The sequence below is a fragment of the Marmota flaviventris genome, chromosome 1 (genome assembly GCF_047511675.1).
Source record: "Marmota flaviventris isolate mMarFla1 chromosome 1, mMarFla1.hap1, whole genome shotgun sequence".
Taxonomy (NCBI): Eukaryota; Metazoa; Chordata; class Mammalia; order Rodentia; family Sciuridae; genus Marmota; species Marmota flaviventris.
Genome location: NC_092498.1, coordinates 13,097,934 through 13,117,615, shown reverse-complemented (window position 1 = coordinate 13,117,615; position 19,682 = coordinate 13,097,934). Strand labels below are relative to the sequence as shown.

General features: G+C 38.1%; 1 protein-coding gene across 1 annotated transcript; it reads right to left on the bottom strand.

The window, feature by feature from the left end:
* Positions 1-8,024: 8,024 nt before the first annotated feature.
* LOC114080699 (cationic trypsin-3-like) lies at positions 8,025-12,506 on the bottom strand. Its single transcript, XM_071607343.1, has 5 exons — positions 12,467-12,506; positions 10,856-11,015; positions 9,755-10,008; positions 8,818-8,954; positions 8,025-8,272 (listed from the first exon to the last, which is right to left on the bottom strand). The coding sequence occupies exons 1-5, from the start codon at positions 12,504-12,506 to the stop codon at positions 8,123-8,125; spliced, it is 741 nt and encodes a 246-aa protein (XP_071463444.1). The 3' UTR covers positions 8,025-8,122.
* Between the last annotated feature and the right edge of the window lie 7,176 nt (positions 12,507-19,682).

The following is a 19,682-nucleotide window of genomic DNA, read 5'->3' as shown; positions in this document are numbered from 1 at the left end:
TGAGTTATGAGAGACTATAAAAATAGCATTCCTCTATCTGTAAAAAAATATATATATACAAACTTAGTTCTTGTGAAATTTAATTTTTAGCTTAAAATATGTCATCTGGATATTCCTAAGTGTTCTGCTTTGGGGATTCCATTTCTTTAGTATCCAAATCTTTAAAACATGATTTATAATATTAAGGTCCCCATTTATTGAGTTTTTACCATGTGTCACATGTCCTATATGTGTGAACTCACTTATCCTTTATAATGGCCTATAAGTTAAGTGTCATTGATACTCATTTTCTAAAATATGCTGAAGCTCTAAGTTTAAAAATCTTGTTCATAATCACGCAGCTTAAGCCCTCCACTCATGACATTTTAGGAAACCCAGTACCTCTCCGCCCTTTCCAAAGATTTATCTGATAGGACTGAACTTATTGCTGTCAATTTATTTAGTTATCTTCATTCTGGTTTCTCCCATCACATGAAAACATCTATCTCAACTTCATTTATCAATTTACCACTAACCTCATGCTGTAGTGGGTTTCAGACTCGCTGAGGATTTGGATATATTAAGGGAAACTCTGACTCAGACTTCAGAACATACTTTCATAAAACATCAGAAATCACACTGTGAGTGTTTTTAATTACCTATAGCACATGGACTCTCCTACCAGAGCTTCGTTCCTGCTACATTGTTGGGGCCTACCTTGGGTCCTTATTTTTTTTTGTTTTCCTCCTGTCTTGGCCAGCTACCATTCCTGTTCCCAATAAGCCCCAATATTAAGACAGATACCTTTGTCTGTTTTTAAGCCACCACAGGAGAACTGAGCATTTTTGTTAATATCTTACACTGTGAAACCCATCTCTCTACCTGTTCTCAATCTGGTCCTCTCTCTCAAGTCCTCATCGATGAAAATATGAGGGCAACTTCAGTCAATTTTCTCACTTTTAAAATATGTTTTCTTACTTTTCTAAGAGAAAAAAAAAACAGGCTAGAGAACAACAATTCACTGTGTGGAGAAGTAAGAGGGCACATACACTTAAGGGACATGAGGTCCTGTAATTACCATCCTATTCATGAGTCCCCATATAACATTTCATTCAGAGTCACTCAATTGTGACCTCAACTAGCACAACTAAATCTCCAAGAGATTTCTTTTTGGGTATCAGATGATGTGGTGTACCTTTTCCCTACAAAAGGTAAAGTCTAATTCGTTCCCCCTGGAATGTAGACTGGCATCATTTTTTTACACTATTTCGTGTCTATCTGACCATCTTATTTTGAGGAACATATTCTTGGACTCCAGACACTACACTATAAGGAAGCCTAGAATGTCCCATATGGAAGCCTCGTGGAGAGGCAGGCATAAGTGCTCTGGCCAACTGACAGGCAGCATCAACTACCAGATGTGAGTGAGGAAGCCTTTGAGGTGGCTCCATGCCCAGCCACCAACTGACTATAAATGAGTGACCCCAAGCAAGAACTGCAGAGTTAAGCCCAGTCAGACCCTCGAGTCAGAAACTACAATAATAATCAATGATGGCTGTTACTTTACTCGTAAATCTGAGGTCCTTTATAAAGCAGACATCAATAATCAGAACATGTGGCAAATCACTTCCAACTCTACTCCATTTTTAATGGTGGGGACCAAAGTGGGTTTTCTTAAGGGTGGTGATTCTACTTGAGTGAGGAGGTTTCCTATAAAAAGTCCCCCTCGATCTAGAGGGTCTCAAAAGAAATTTCACTGCCTAAGATATTATGGTATTTAGTCCTAATATCCATTTTTCATCATCTTTGTGTTTTCTCCATTCCACATTGGAGGGGCAATTCTGGGAAGTGGTGATATGATGGCGAGTGGCGGGGGTGGGGGAAATCTCAAGGTCATCTGGAGAAGGGTTGCCAGGGTGCCTGGTATTAAGTAGTAAATGTCCTATAAACAAATGTTGATTAAATGAAATAAGTGTGACTTTAGGATCCCCATATTTTCAAGATCTTCTGGATGCCATTTTATCTTAATACTTAAAATAGTCTTAGGCTATCCCTAAATATTTCTCGGAGTTCAATGTGTCTTTACATAACAATGAGGAAATGGGCTCTGGAGTCCAACTGGGGTTCAGTTCCTATGGACTTACTAGCTGTCTTATCCTGAGAAAAACATTTAATCTTGTTAAGCCTCGATTTTCTAATGGGAAGAATATTAGTGTATATTTTCACACAATCACTGTGAGGATAAATATTATTTTAATTTCTTAAGCATAATGTGTAGTACCTAGAACATACTTACTATTTGTTACCAATTGTTACTATTCCATTTCTCACCTCTGCAAAAGTGAGAAATTATTCTTGAGTATTGTAACAAGAAGGCAAACAAACAAACAAAAACCTTCAATATGTTTCCAGTTCTTAGAGTTGTTTGCTTTGGTTTCAGCACCATCCTAAAACTTGGTTCCTCCTGTGAGGATAAATATTAAAATAATATTTATCCTGGGGTCAGGAATTGAGAATCCTTGAGCCTTTGTGCATTTATGGTCTCCCCAGCCCACTGTGCGTCTCTTTTGGGGAAAGTGCATTACTCCCTGCAATTCTGTTTCACTTGGGACATCCTGTGACCAACGTGAGACTATGAGAAATTACAGGAGGATAAGGATGGGACAGGTGAGCCCAGGAAGTCTCCAGAGCTGCTGCATGCTCTGCTCATGGTCATTTGGTTTTATCCCTAGAGATTAGTGTCAAGGGGTTTGTTTATAAAATAGTGATGACTTTGTGAACTAAACATCCTGGAAATTTCATTGACAACCAGTATTATCTTTCATAAAACCTAACACCTGTTTATTGGGAAAAATTCACAAAAAAGAACTCCAAAATGAAGCAATAATAATAAAACACCAGAATTTCATTCAGAGTTGTCCACTCTTCACACGTCAGGCATTCCAAAGCTGTTTTTTTTTTGCTTTGTCCCATTCTATGTGAAAAAAAAATCAATAGTTCTTTATATTAAAAAGTTTCTTCTTTATTCTGCTGATGTAGTTTCTATTTCTTGTCTGGATGTTGGATGATACGGTATTTGAAGAAAATATTTTGGAGGCACCCAGAGCTACAGAAAACTAGTTTTCAGTTGAACAAAGGCCCTTGTCTTGGTATCCTGTAGCAACTGTGCTCCTACCAGCCTGCTGGTTCTCCTTACCTTGGACATGGCCGGCTTCTTATGGAAAACCTCACCTTTCATCCCATGTTGGTCTTGGGGCTCATCTACACATTATTCTATCTCATTCTCCAAACCAGATTCAACTTTGAAACAAAGTAGAAAAAATTATTCTAGACAGTCCTTGGGAAATTGAAGAAGAGAATTCATATTGTATATCATACAGCTGGATGTTTATAAAGATCCATCTTTATGATTTTTAAAAAATTTTTAATGTTGGTGGACCTTTATTTTATTCATTTATTTATACGTGATGCTGAGAATTGAACCCAGTGCCTCACACATGTGAGGCAAGTGCTCTACCACTGAGCCACAACCCCAGCCCCTGTCTTTATGATTTTTAAAAGTGTCTTCCTTAGTCTTTTCCTTTCTTACCTCTTTTTCTCCTTTATATATCTACTTTCCTCTTTTTAAAGAATCACTGTTCTCACCAATTAGATCTCACCTTCAGATTGCACAGCCTACACAGTAAAACACATATAATTATCTCTCACTTGGGAGGGTGAAACTCTTCTATGCCAGTAGCTTATGAAAGTGTAGATTCAACAAAAATGTTGATGATTATGATTGGAGGAAGGGGGTCAAATTACTCAGCTAATAACAAAAAAAAACATTTTAATCTTGAAATAAGGATTAAAAAAATATATGTAAAGCAATTATAAAAATAAAGGAAATTGATTAAACTACACTAAATCCAGTTTATTTTTCCTAGATATGGCACTATTTGGCGCCTCTCCTTTCTAAGAATGAACAATCTTAACAGGGAAACAAGAACAATAAATCAAAAAGAACTTTAGGAGATTAAGGAGAGGGTTAGTTATTGATTTTATTATTTTTATTTCTGGTGGTCCTGGGGATAAAGCCCAGAGATGCTCCACCACTGAGCTATATTCCTGTGCTTTTTATTTTTCATTTTGAGACAGGATCTCACTATGCTGCCAGGGCTGGCCAGGATCAGGATCCTCCTGCCCCCATCAGCTTCCTGAGTAGCTGGGATTATAGGGGAGGGCCACCAGGCCCCACAAGGGTTATGATTTTAAAACTGCAGTTTTTAAGTTCAAAAGTTTGATCGTTAAGAGATGAAACGTGTGAGGAGGACGTTGAAAATCCTGGTGACTACACAGCTGATGGGGTCCTGTTGGAGCAATTGTCTTCCATCATGTGTGAGCTTTTCCTCCCGGGGGAGAAGTGGCCAAGCACAGCGCAAGTGCAGAACCTGGATGAGCAGTTCCTCAGAAGTCAGCTCAGCCTGTCCACAAGGAAGTGAAGTCAGATGACAAGGGCACACACCAGCATGGCACATCCTGTGATTCCTAGAGTGCACGACCTTTTGTTTTATAACCTTTTATTTCTTCCTATAGATACAGAGCATGAATGTTATGAGAAATAATCACAACACAAAACTATTTGTATTCAAACTCTAATACAATCAGCTCTGTAAGTTGGTTATTTTCATGTGTGGAAATACACACACACACACTCACACACACACACACACACATAACCAACAGATTAGTTTTCTTGAAGGCATCTGTTGTGCCTCAGGTGAGAATACTACATCAGTTAGTGGAGAAAAAAAATGAGTTGCTTATTCTGTGGAAGCTTAGAACTCGTAAAAAAAAATATGGAGAAACAAAGGGACCATTGAACACTGAGATTATTTCAAGAGCTTTGATAACCCCATAGCCTTAGATAGGATAGACATTGAATGTGAATGAACGGTGCTATTAAGAACTAATGAGTATCTCTAAGACTAAAGAATTTTGAATTCTTTTACTTTCAACAGATTGATATTCTTTATTGAATTTAAAACAAGAAACTAAAATAATAAGAAAATAGTATTTACATTTAAAAACACATTTTAAATACAAGTTACTTCTCAAAAGTTAACAATGGTTGCATTAAAATGATAAATTCAGTAAGATCTCAGGGAAAAGAGGCTTATATTTGTCTAATTAAAATAAATTTTCTTGATTCAACTGATTGTTAGAACATGTTGAGGATTATTGCTTGGTAATGAGAGAACTAACAACTAGATTTTAGAAAATACCCAGTTGAAGCAAAGTAACTTTGTCCAATGGAGATATATTCACGTGTGTGTGTGTGTGTGTATATATTATTCATATATATATTATTCATATATATATGAAATTTTTACATAAGTAAATAAGCTTTGAAGTACTAGTAGGACACTAATTTACATAGCTATAAAATGTTATAATCATGAAATTGAGATTTGATTTATACTCTCCAAATTTCCAGAAGCAAGAGATAAAAGAATTCTTCTCTTAAAATAATTAGATACAGCAATAAAAAGCCTAGTCCACAGCCAGTTGCCCCCAGTCTCAGCTTTTGACCTCTTCACATTTCCTCATTATGTGCTACAAAGACGCCACGCCTCTCTGGATATTACTGAATCATGAATTAGCCATTTATTTGTAATCAGTATGTTTCAGTAATCTCCTCTACACTACTGAATTGCTCGTTAGGTTAAATTGCATGGGTCTTTGCTGTTTTTCTTTGATTTTGCTTTTGAAGAAGGCCTGTACTTTCCAGGCACATGTCTCGTTATCCAGTGTCCTCCTCACAGCATCTGCCGGGATCACCCTCACATTCTACTGACTTCCTGTCTGCTTACCCATCAGCCTGTATCCACCAGGAAGGCAGTGGATGTGTCTGCACTGTATGTATTTATACATACAGTGTATAAATCAAAGCCAGTAATTTATAGGCACCTAGGAAGTATTTGAAGAGTACATGCTTGATTAATGAACAGAATACCTATACATTTTCACATGGAAACAAAAGGCATATTTATTTAGTCAACACACTATTAAACTTTATTTGAGTTGTATCTGATTTTTCATAAACATATCTGATTATTCTGGTGAAGATTGTTCTCGCCATTTAAATATCCCCTTATTCTTTGGCAGCAATCCTATCTTAATTCAGTTAAACAGTCATAAACATTTGGCTATCAAGTACTTGGATTCAATGAAGCAAGGATCAACAATATACTAAAAAGAAGGGTGTCTGTTCTGATGTGCACTGATGAGCACAGGTTTCTTCCTGTACTACCTCTCTTGAGATGTCTATTATAGACTACTTGTTTGTGTCGTCCTGAATTCCTATGTTGATTTTAGCCTCCAAATAGTTAGCATTGGAGGGTAGAACTCTTGTGAAGTAATAAGGTTTAGATAAGGTCCAGGGGATGGAGCCACCAGGAAGGGTTCTTGGATTTGACAGGAGGCTGAGGATATAGTTAGGTTTGGATGCGAGGTGTCCCTCAAAAGCTCACATGTGAGATTCTGTAAGCAGATTCCGAGGAGAAATAATTAGGTTGTGAGGGTCTTAACCCAATCAGTAAATTAATCTCCTAACAGGAATTAACTGAATGGTAACTGAGGAGGTAGGGTGTGCTGGAGGAGGTGGGAATTGGTGATGTGGCTTTAGGGTATATTTTTGTATCTGGCAAGTGGAGACCTGTCTCTCTGCTTCCTGGTCATCATGTGAGCAGCTTCCCTCTGCCACACTTTTCCACCATGATGTTAGGTTCACTTGGAGCCCCAAGGAGTGGAGCCAGCCTTCTATAAACTAAGACCTCTGAAACCATGAGCCCTTAAATAAACCTTTCCTCCTCTACAGTTGTTCTGTTCTGGTCCTTAGTAAAAAACCTGAATAAAACAGTACATCAGCAAACTAGGAAGCTGGCTCCCCGCAGACATGCCTTGGGCGTTCCTCACCAGCCCTCAGAACTGTGAGAAACAGCATGTGGTGTGTAAGGCACCCCGAGAACCAGTGCTCTCTTCACCTCTCTCTGAGGCTGCATTTCCCCCTTCAGTCCTGCTCCATGTACTCCAATGTGCTTGTGCTCAGGGCTTAGTGAGTCCTTCCAATACATCTGCATGGGTATCCTGTCTGGAAGCTTCCACTGTGAACCTTCTCTGGATGATCCATGGGAAGAGGAAGATCTGGAGAAGAGCTGGAGAGGAACCAAGGCAGAGTGTGTGGGTACACTCTCAGGGAGGGCTGAGGGGGACAGATCATACCTCTAGATGACCTTTAAGACCTAGGGTAATACATCTATTTTCTACAAATTTATCCAAATTTGTACTTTCTATGGCCTCTGGTTGAAATTAGTACCTAATCTGGGGTTGGACTTGAAGAGACACGGGTGGTGGGAGTGGGCTGAGATAGTCTCCAGAGGCCATGCCTGCTATAGCAATGATCTTCCAGCCAGAAAACAAGATCTTGGAGAATGGGAACATATATGTAGGTGGATCCTTGGAAGATCTGCAGCTAGATATGTCCTTTATCCTGAGGTTTAGATGGTTTGAAGAATAAAATGCAGAACACCTGTCACAGAATCAGTGATGCACTGTGATTAGGGACCATTTGGGTTTCATTGAAACTTTACTCTGAAGTATTTTGATGACTTTGGCAATTGATTTTAACTCTTGATACTTTAGTGTTGTCATCTATGAACTCTTGATCTATCAAGACCAATGCATGACCAAATGCATACTATAGTTGAATTTCCAAACAAAATACATGTAATATGTTAATAATAAAACTGGTAATTATTTTTTAAAAAATAAAGTATTAGCAATGATCTCTTCTTTACTTGTGTATCTGCAATGCTACCCACAGAGTCTGCTGCATAGTAGGTGATTGATAAGTTAAAATTTATTAGGTTTGATGAAGGACTAAAAAAACTTCAAATTGTGTCCTATCCATAAAAAAGCAAGTGGTCTATTAACCTTCTTACTTGGTAGCAACTGTCAGGAGAAAGCTCATCAAAACCAAAGCAAGGACCATTCTTGGGCAGATGTAGTATGCAGCAAAATGGCTTTATTGAGATATTGATTTCAGGCATAGAAGAAGGGAGAAGTTCATTAGCAGCATTGGATCATGAAGACATAAAGGTGTTTAGCTGGCAGCGATGGTCTCCTGAATCCAGTCCAAGTATTTGCAGACCTTGGTGTAGACTCCAGGTTTGCCCTTCAGAGCACAGCCAGTGCCCCAGGAGACAATGCCCTGGAGCTCTCCATTGCAGGCCACAGGGCCACCAGAGTCACACTGAAGAAGAAGGAAAAGAAAATCAGAGCTCATGTCCATGTCCAGGGGGCAGAATGGGCTGCACAGGCTTCTGTCTTTATCCTTGGGCCATTATTGCAGACTGCTGATCCTCCATGGAACACCTTCTCTACCCCTGGAAATCCAACCCTCAATCTCATTATACCCATTATTCCTCTTTTTCTGTAGCCCCTCCTATTTCTGTAATAGCTCCATAGGCTCAAGCAAAGGTGAGGACTGAAGAGATTGAATGCCATCCCACCAGCCCTGCTCCTCTTAACAGCTATTCCATTCCACCAGATACCACTCAGAAGGGTGTCTGGATATCAGGGTTATGCATCATCTTCTTTTCATCTATTTTTCCTTAATATTCATATCAATAGCACAGAAAGAAAACTTGTAGTTGTCTTAATGATATTGCTCACTTCTCACAATCATTCCTGGGGTCAGTTTTACAGTATTCTATATTTCAGAAAAGGAAAAAAAAATATTTGATGGAGAAGGAGAGTGAGACAGAGCTGGACAGAGGCAGAGTAGCAGACACTCACCTGGCAGGAGTCCTTTCCCCCTTCCAGGAAGCCCAGGCAGAACATGTTGCTAGTGATCATGCCTGGGTAGGCCTTATGGCAAGCAGTGTCAGAGAGCACTGGGGCATCCAGGCACTGCAGAAGATCAGGATATTTGACTGCTGAGTGAAACAGTGCAAACGGAAGATTACTCACAACGTGGCTGAAAAAAAAATTTTTTTTCCCACCGCACATCCTGTCTTTCAGGATGTTCCCACTGTTATCCCAGTTGCCAATGACTTCTAACTTGGGAGAATTTTTTAGTTATAATCAACAAGTTCTTCCTGCTCTAACCATAACATTGGTGGGCAAGATCGCAAGTCCAGGGACTGTTTTGTAAAGTGGGTGTACACTTCAGGCAGTAGCAAAACCCTCAGCCCCTGTTTCCCTCCACAGGTCTAGTTCTCTGTATATCATTACACACACTTAATTAAATACAGTTACCTCTTATAACAACTTCATGTCTGTTGTGTGTTCTGCATGCCCTCAGGAAATAAATCTTTCCCACTTAAATAGTGTACTCTAAGACTGCTTATTTCCAATAATAACTTCTGTTAAAATTTGGATTAAATAATTCTACATGAACTCTTTTGTTAGACAACTACAGTGTTTCACTGAGCCTAAACTTGTCCACATAACAGTAATTTTATACAATGGACTCTCTTGAGAGCTGCACAAAGCTCCTAACTTTACACATTTCAACTTAGTATGTAACTGAGGAATAATCTGCAAATGTTGCTAAATCTGTAATCTGCCTAATAATACAATGAAGTATATGTACTAATGACGTCAATGACCTAAAGTAAACTATTGATATAAATAAAGCTTGGCAGCTTGAAAAAAAAATAATAATAATTCTACATGTGTATTTGCCTCTGGTGTTCTGAGACTTTGTACCTGTGTTCATGGTGACATTTACCTCCAGAGCTCAGTGTGTTGCCCCAGCCAGACACAAGACACTCAGTCCCCACAGTTGGACAGGATCTTGGCAGAGAGATAGTGGATACACGAGAGCTGATGGTAGCAGGTGATTTCAGTTTCAGAAGCATGATGTCATTATCCGCAGTATCTTTTGAAAAGTTGGGGTGTGGGATGATCTTGACGGCATCAATGAATTGCTCATCACCCTCAATGACATTGATGTTGTGTTCTCCCAGACGCACCTGAATGTTCCTGGTGTTAAGAATTAAAAGTTTCCTAAGTATGAACAAGAACTTCTCCTTCTTCTGATCCCCTAATCATGAGCCCAAACCCAAGTACCATTCTCTTCAAACTCTCAGTCACATGGGCAATCTTGTACTCAAGGTCCAAGATGTGGAGCAGGTCAGAGAATTCCTTAGGTAAGTTTCACTGCTAATAACTAATCACAATCCATCATCTTGTTAAAACATTAAGGTATAGGAATAGAAACCAAATGACCCAATAACATATTTGGAGATGAAAAGGAGATTGGTGGAGATTAACCAACACCTGCCACTTCTCCACCAGTTAGTGTCACTGAGTATAGGAGGGCGATGAGACAAGAGTGAGAATTATAACAGAATACTTAGAGAATGGAAAGAATTATGCAATTTTAATGTTTCTCGGGGCATACATGCATTTTATTATCTCCACACACCATTTCTTTTGTTAAGTGATGATGGGTAGGACTGTACTGACTCATATTCTTAAGCTAATTCTGGGGATAATTCATCTGCCACTGTTTCCCCTCATCAAAGACAATAAGGGCATTGCAGCATGAAACTGTCTCTCACAAGTATTGCATCACACAATACTTGAGGGTATAATTGGGGTCAATGTCAATGAGGGTCATGAGCTATTCATTGATGCAGCCAATCATCCCACACCCCAACTATTTGAAATATAACGTGGATAATGACATGATGCTTCTGAAACTGAACCTGGATCTGAAAGCTTTGCCCCCCAGACATCACACTGTGGTTTGCCCCATTGTGCTCTGGTGGTCCCATAGAATGAATTGATCTTAGAGAACAGCATTTGAGCATTGGTCACTTAAGGCCTGTAGCAGTGAGCTGCCGACAGTACCCACTGGTCACTGATGAGGGAGCCACCACAGTTGTGGAAGCCAATGTTGAGGGACACCTGGTAGGGCAGGGAATTCTTCTCACAGGTGTAGCCCCCCACAATCTTGTCATCATCGCCATCAATGGGAAGTGCAACTGACAGGAAAAAGTTGAGAACTTTTAAACAGATCCATCTTGCAATTTCTACGCCACCATGAAGTTTTTGCAGATTAACCAGAAAAGAGATGGCAATTTTTTATTGTCACAATGAAACAGAATAAGGAAATTCAAGGTATGTATTTTAAAAAATATTTCCTATCTTTACCACTTAATGCTTGTAATTTTACTATTAATTAGCATCTAGTGTTTAAATTTATGCTTTAAATTTGACGTTTCATGGTTTCATGTTCTTATGTGTTGCTTTCTCTCTCTCTCTCTCTCTCTCACACACACACACACACACACACACACACACACACACACATACTTTTTACACAGTACATGCCTGACCACCATAAGGAGTGCTTTTTACTCAAAACCCTGCAACCCAGACATGGAAATAGGTAGAAATCTCTCTAGGAATTTTGTTGGTATATGTCTGTGCTGGTGGATGGGGTATTGGTATTGGATAGCTTTCTCCATAAAGTAACAGAAAGAAACTTTTAGAAGCCACCTGAGAATATTATGGTCTGGAAGGAAATAAAGAGTTGTGTACTTTTATTCTTTCAATTTATCTCCTTGGTTCAAGGCTAAATTTCCATTAAATCGTCTGACAGAACATTATGTTTCCCCTCCCCCACACTGCCCTTAACTCATTTATCTTTGTAATATTTGCCAATGTCTCTGGCATATTCTAGTGTGGCACATTGATTTGTCAAGATTTCTTACCATTCCAAATGTCTGTGATTCTATTATATGAGCTCTATTTTTCTAATATTTTAAAATGAGGTTAGGAGAGAAGTTTCCAAACATGAAACTACATGTATCAAATTTAAATCAACCCAATTTAGGAAAAAATAGTATTACTTTTTAGTAGTATAAAAATTACTGGAATCAAAATAGAAACAGTCATTTGGTTTTTTTTTTCATGATTTAAGGACATGTGGAGATATCTTTAGGAAAGTTGTAACAAAAAATACCTAAAGTTTTTATTCTTGAAAATAATAAATAAATACCTTTGCCTGTTAGATCTCAGGTAACAACTAGCTCTTTAGTATCCAGGAGACCCAACCTTTGGCATTCACAACCTTTTCAAGAGGCATAAATTAGTTTCAGTTGTTAATTCCAAATTCCCAGGTCAAGATGTGTACTCCTTTCACGTAGACTCTTCTTTCCCTATCTCTCATTCTTCATAGAATTTGCCAGGATTTCCAGGACAAGTTTAGCTTTTCTATGCTGTTTATTTGAACCTGTCCTGATGACCATAACCTTTGCAGGGAAAATCAAATGTCAATATCCCTAAACCTGTATGCCTGACCCTGCTGTTTAGATATTTCACCCTTCCTGAGTACAAAGCCTGCATCCAGCATTCATAGTTGCTGTCCTGAGCACAAGGCAATCTCACACAGAGGATCAACACCTGCTGATTGTTCATTAAAAAGACTCACCAGCAGCTCCCAGGAGAGCAAGGAGAATGAAGGTCTTCATGGCTGCTCACTGAGTCTGGACTGGGAATGGGATGGAGGCTTTCCATCCATAGGTATTTATACCTACAGTTTGTCATTGCACCCATGGCCACAGCAGCCAGGAAAGTGATTTCACTGGAAACTTACATATCTAAATTTAGAGTCACTTCTCTAATACAGAAGGTGACTCAGCACCAAATTTAAACATCTACATTTTTCCATTTTTCTTGAAGGTTGTGAGAATGGAAATCAAAGACGCACCTGGTGGGAAGTATTCCCCACAATAGGAAAATAAGTTGGATTGAGGTCATAGGTCACAGATCACAAAGCTCCAGGTTTCTGCATTCCTAGACAAAAACCTAAGGTTCTTTGTTTTCTCAAGTGTGAATGTTTGTCCTAAAGTATATCTGGAACTTGCACCCTTGGTGTTAATTGACATTGGCTCTTGCACAAATCTATATTTCATGTCATGGTAGTTCTGATCTTGCATATCCATGTTAACTTTTCATTCAAGAAAAAACAACTTGTTCTCCTAAGAAATGATAAAATTGTCCTTATTTTAAATTATAATAAAAATAGTAAAGTAAAAACAAAAATAATAACTTCTGTTTAGATTACCTAAATTTTTCTCTAAGTTGGGTATATAACAGTTCCCTTTATTTGTGGTTTCATGTTTTGTGGTTTCAGACACCCAGATCAACCAGGACCCAAAAATATTAAGTGGAAAATTCTAGAAACAAATAACTCACAAGTTTCAAATAACTTTAATTATAGTACATTGTTCCATTTGTTGTATTTTATTATTAGGCATTGTTTATAAGCTCTGGCTTTGCCTAATTTGTAATTTGAACACTTCATAGGTATGTATGCATAGCAAAATCATCCTACGTAGGAGTTGGTAGTAGGTGTGTGATTTCAGATATCTACTGGGGACTTGAAATGTGTCCCTCAAGATAATGGAAGGAACTACTCAATTCTTGATACTTTCTCTATATTAATGTAGTAATCCTCATAAGAACTATGCAAGCTAAGCTACCTGTTATCTTTCCTACTTTGCTGGTGGGAAAACTAAGGACACAAAGGTATAGGGGACTTGGTAAAAAGCACACAGGAAGCATCTGGCAGCACTGGAATTCTCAGGTGTCAGGTTCTGTGGAAGGGTATGCATGCCTTGACTCACTCAGTCCTCAAAGGCAGCATGATGAATGTTGTGCTGTAGCTTTCACCCTGTCAGAAGCTTAGAGAAGTCAACATTGTTTCCAGAGTCCCATAGCTGTTGACTGGTTGATGAGAGCCTTCAGACTCAAACTCCTTTCAAGGTCCATGTCCTCAACTGGGACCCCTTAAACATAATAAATAGGGCAGACAGTTTGAACTCTATCAAATCAAGACTAAATTCCAGGAGTATACAGAATTTTGAAAATTACAAGAAATAGGTTCTTGGAACAAGAATGACTAGAACTGATGGCGGAAGGACACAAGTACCAAGAGTTACTGATTCTCAAGGCAAAATAGCCTCTAGTTGTAGAAAGTACCTGGATTGTACACTTATAGCATAAGTCTCAAGTTGCCTACCAGGACATTTTTCCATTTGAGCAAATTATCACTCTTGAAGTTGCTTCTCATCTTTTTGTTTGGTTTGGTTTATTTTTGTTTGAAATTTTGCTACTATAAAAACAACATAGTCAAAAGCAGTTTCCCAGCCCTGACACTGTTCACATTTTGGGCCAGATATTGTCTGTATTCAAACTATAGCATCCTTAAAAATAAGCTTTGAGAAGTGACTAAGGTTCCATGTGAAGTCACATATATATTTACATATATGGTCATATATGATTACATATGTATCTATAATTGTATGTACATATTAGTCCCTCTGGATTGTTGGGATAATGTTAGAGGAATTATGTAAACATAGTTACTCTTGTGGAAAGAATTTGTTCCTCAAGGTTAGAAGACTACATCATTTAATGGGAAAGAGTGTGAATTATCTTATTCATAGGATTTGGGAAGTCATAAAAAATATATTGAAAAACAAAGGGATCATTGAGTACAGTGATTCCCTACCAGTATCTGGAAATCCCATTCACAGAATAGAAACTAAAGGTGAATAGACAGAGCTATTCACAACAAATCAATATCTCTAAAACCAGACTTGTTTATATGTATCCCTTTAACAGATTGACATTGCAAAATGAATTTTGAAGTAAAACTGAAATTAAACTGACAGTAAATATTTGTACATAAAAAAATTTAAAATCTTACTTGCCAGAAAAGATGAGAATGGTTTTAAAATAATGAATTGAATAAGTTTTCTAGGAAAAAAAGTCATGTATTTGTTTTAATAAAGCAAATTTTCTTAGATGAACTAATCTTAAATACTTATGGAGGTTTATGATTCAAGGGGAAAATAACAATTAGATTATGAAGTATACCTAGTTGAAATAAAGTAACATCTTCCCAATCTGTATATTCTAGAAGAAAATAAATATATGTTCATATTTATATACAATATGTATATTGACATAAATAGCTAAGCTTCTAAGTAGAGATATTACTTCATTTAAAGTAGCTATAATCTGTTACAACTGTAAAATTGAGAGTTAAGAATTATCTTCTCCAAGATAAAATATATATCCATTACTAGAATCAGACACAGAAAATAAAAATCTTTGTTCCTATGCAGTTGCCCCTAATCTCAGTTTGCTACCTCTCTGCATTTTTCTATGTGCTACATAGACACTATGCCTCTCTGGATCTCACTGAATCATGAATTAGGCTTTTATATGTAAGTGGTTTCCATGGACTATTCCATGTGGCTCTTTATTTTAAAGTGCATGGTTTTTTTAAAAAAAATATTTTTTTAAATATATTTATTTCATTAGGCTTTAGCAGAAGTAGGCTTTCCAATCATGCATCCCTTTTCCAGTGTCCTTCTGCTCACGTATGTGTCCTGATTAGCCTCACATTCTGTTGGCATCTTGTCTGCTTACTTATCAGCATGAGTCTACCAGGAGGACAGGTTGGCACTCTATGTATTGCTATTATATCCTTAGTGCATACAAAAGAGCCAAGAATCTCACAGGTCCCCAATAAGTATTTAATGGGCACATGACTGATTAATGAATATAATACTTATATTTTCTCCACTGAAGCATACACCATATTTATCCAGTCCTCTATGTTTATTGGAGTTTCTGATTCTCCAGGGATAGGTAGATAATGCATCAGTAAATATGTGATTATTCCAGTGCATATTGTACTTAGTGTTTTTTTTTTAACCTGACTTTCTCTCTGTGTCTCTCTTAACTCAATCTGATTAACCAAAGAATAGGCCCACCAAATCTGAGCTTTGTAAACACTGGGATTCAGGATCCACAGATTAGATTTTTAAAGAATATTGCCTCTATACTGAACATGTACAAATATATCCTTCTTGTCATTATTCCCTAACAAGATAGAAATACAACTGTTTACATTTCCATTGTGCTAGTGTTATGGTTTGGATATGAGGTGACCCCTCAAAGTCCATGTGTGAGACATACAAGAATGTTCAGAGGTGAAACAACTAAATTATGAGAGTTGTATTCTAATCAGTGGATTAATCCAATTGAATGGATTCATTGGGTGGTGACTGTAGGTAGAGTATGATTGCAGAGAGTAGATCACTGGGGTGTGCCTTCGGGGTTCATATTTGTCCTGGTGCCTCACTCTCTCTGCTTCCTTGCTGTCTTGAACTGAGTAACACTTTTCCACCACCGTCTTCCACCATGATGTTCTGCCTCACCTCAGGCACAGAGCTGTGGAGTTGGCGGAGACCAAGAACTGAACTTCTGAAACTGTGAGCCAAAAGAAACTTTTCCTCTCTACATTGATCTTGTCAGGACTTTTGGTCAAAAAGATGAAATAAAGACTGACTAACACAATTAGGTGCCACAAATAATCTAGAGATGATATCAAGATATGCACAGGTTATACACAAGACTACCTCATTTTATACAAAGGAATTGAGTATCTGAAGATTTTGCTGAACGTGGGGAATCCCAGAACCAATTCCTCACAGTTACCAAGGGATGACCGAACCAAGAAGGTTGTTTGTTGCAGAAGGAAAAGTCCACCCCTTGCTCTGAGGCTCTGTCATGTCACTTAATTATAGTTTTATTGTTTTATTTGATCCATGGTTCAGTTAATGAGTCACTGTAAAATGTCCTCAGTGGATTACAGGAGGGAAGATTTCAAATAAATTTTCTTCGAACAACTTTATCCTTCTCCCTAGATGTACAGATAAGGGAGATTGCACATCTGAGAGGCATTTTGTGATGAGAAGTGTTTATCCTTAGGCTAAAAAGCTGACAGCGATGAAAGCACAGGGCAGAGATGGAAATAAGGTAATGGCATTTTTTTTTTTTAAGTTGCTGAACTCAGCCACCCATGAAGCGCTCCTGTTCCTGGGCTTCCTTTGTGCATTTCTAAAGAAGTTTTGAAGGGGATGATACTGGAACTGCATGCTTCCTGGGTGGTGAGATCACATTTTAAATTCTGTACTATGTGTGTATTTTAATAGAAAGAATTGCTAAGACATAAGTCCAGTGAGAAAGAGCATAAGAATCCACATTTTGGTAGAAATTCACAAATTGTGAAGAGTTAGTTTTTAAACAAAGCAAGAGACTAAAAGTGACAAGCAGAGATATGGAAATGTGCTGCTGAATGACCTCGAGAACAAATGATTTGTCCTTGGCCTTGCCTATTTGGCCTTGCCTCACCTTTCTTGGGCCTGCCCTGAGTCCCCCTCATTAATGCACCTCACCTGTCTTGTGAGGAGTCTGAACCTCCCTTACCTGAGGTGTAAGGTAATAGTGGCTTGGTGGTGGTGATGGGAAGGACAGGGGAATCTTACACTCTTTTGTTTCTAGAGAGAATCCTGAGATGTTTAGTGAAGGTCTATCTAAAGCTGCTTATTTAAAGAGAAGTTTTATGCCTAAGTGTCCTTCAACAAATGAATGGATAAAGAAAATGTGGTATACATACATAATGGAATATTAGTCGGCTATAAAGAAAAATGAAATCATGGCATTTGCCAGTGAATGGATGGATCTGGAGACTATCTATGCAAAGTGAAATAAACCAATCCCCCCAAAAAACAAAGGCCAAATTTCTCAATTTCTCTCTGGTTTGCATATGCTAACTCACAATAAGGGTGGTGGAAGGAAGAATAGAAATTCACTGTATTAGACAAAGGGGAGTGAAGGGAAGGGAGGGGGAACAGGAATAGGAAAGATAGTAGAATGTATCGGACATAACTTCCTTATGTTCATATATGAATACAAGACCAATATAATTCCACATCATGTACAACCAGAATAATGGGATGTCTACTCTGTGTATGTATAATATGTCAAAATACATTCTACTGTCAGTATAACTAAAAACCACAAATTAAAAAGAGAGGTTTTATATATTGCCAGTTTATACATACAAAAACATATAGATGATTAATCAAAAATAAAGGAAATAAAACAGAAAATGTTAATTATGACTAAATACTTAAAGAGTCTTGAACACAGGCTAAGGCATTTCATGTCATTCTGTGGTTGTCATAAGGTAATATTGAGAACTCAGGGACTATCCCCTCAGTTATGTCTTCCAGAGTTATAAAAGGTTGGAAAGCAGATCGTGAGCACAGGTTTCTTCCTGTAGTCCCCTCTCCTAAGATGCCTAGTGCAGACTGCCTGTTTGTGTCCCTGTGAAGTCCACATGTTGAAGCCTTCACCTCTGATGAGATGGCACTAGAGGGTGGAGCTGTTAGAAGATAATTAGGATCTGATTAGTCCAGAGGATGGAACCACCAGGAGGTGATTTATGGATTTAACGGGAGGCTGAAGGTATATCAGCAAATCAGGAGGCCAGCCCTCCCCAGACATTAGCCTGTTCGTGCCTTGGCTGTTACCAGCGTCCAGAATGGTTAGGAATAGTGCAGTGTGTAAGGCACACAGGCTATGGTATTTTTGTTCAGCAGGGAAACTTTGTTCTGAGCTGAGACACTGCTTTTTCATCTCTCTCTAAATCTGCATTTTCTCCATTCAGTCCTGCTCTGTGCACTCCAATGTGCCTATGCTCAGAGCCCATTATGTCTTTTCAATTGTCCCAGAACAGATCTGCATGAGATTCCTCTGCAGAGACTTCCATTGGAAACCTTCTCTGGATGATCCGTGGGCAAATAAAGATGTGGGGGAGAGCTGGTGTGGAACTAAGGCAGTGTGTGTAGGGTGTGCTCTCAAGGAGGGAGGAAGAGGAGGGATTACACTTCTAGTCCTAAGACCTTTATCTCAGGGGAATACATGTATTTTATGAAAACTTCTCTGCATTTGTACTTTTTTTGTCTAGAGTTGAAATTAATACCTAAACTGGGTTGAGACTTGAGGGATAGGTGGTAGGAGTGGGGTTCAGATAGTCTTCAGAGGCCATGCTTGATATAGTAATAAACATCCAGTTGGAATAAAAGATCTTGGGGAATGGGAACATTTATGTAGGTGAATACTTGGAAAATATAGAAAAATGAGGATATTTTTAGTATTTTGCATGTAGAGCTTCCCTGGGTAGGCTTACAAATCTTCATTTGCAATGTAGAAGAAACAAAGAAAACTTGTGTCACTGCAGCAGCAATGCATGGACACAGTGGGGCTTCACGGTGGCATTACTGTGAGCTGTTTAGATGACTTAGGGCAATAGATATTAATTTTGTGCATATTAATGTTATTTTCTCTGAGTTTGAAAATGATTAAACAAAAAATAAGGCAAGAACAAAGGTATATCGATAAATCTTAAAACAACATTTTCTGAAATATTGAAAAGTATTCTTGTAGTTATTTACTAAAAGTTTGATGGTAACAGTGAATTTGTTTATATTTATATCCAGAGTGTCACATATAGATCCTTCAATAGAGTAGGTGCCCAGTATAATTAGTTTCATTAAATTGATGAATGACTAAATAAACTTTCCGTATCTCTCCATGAAGGAAGCTCCAGTGTCTATTCACCTATTTACTTTGAGGCAAGTTTAAGAAAAAATTCATTAATACCAAGAAGGATCATTCATAGACAGTTAAGAACTGTCTATGTTTTATTTAGTTACTGGTTCCAGACATTTAAGAAACTTGAAATTTAGAATGGCAGGTGGATCATGAAGAGAGAAAGGTGT

Excerpts from the sequence above, each read along its gene's own strand:
- LOC114080699 (XM_071607343.1), bottom strand. The coding sequence starts at position 12,506 with ATGAAGACCTTCATTCTCCTTGCTCTCCTGGGAGCTGCTG. Across the intron at positions 10,009-10,855 it reads TCGGCAGCTCACTGCTACAG|GAACATTCAGGTGCGTCTGG; the intron begins GCCTTAAGTGAC and ends TCTTAACACCAG. Across the intron at positions 8,273-8,817 it reads GGGGAAAGGACTCCTGCCAG|TGTGACTCTGGTGGCCCTGT; the intron begins GTGAGTGTCTGC and ends CTTCTTCTTCAG.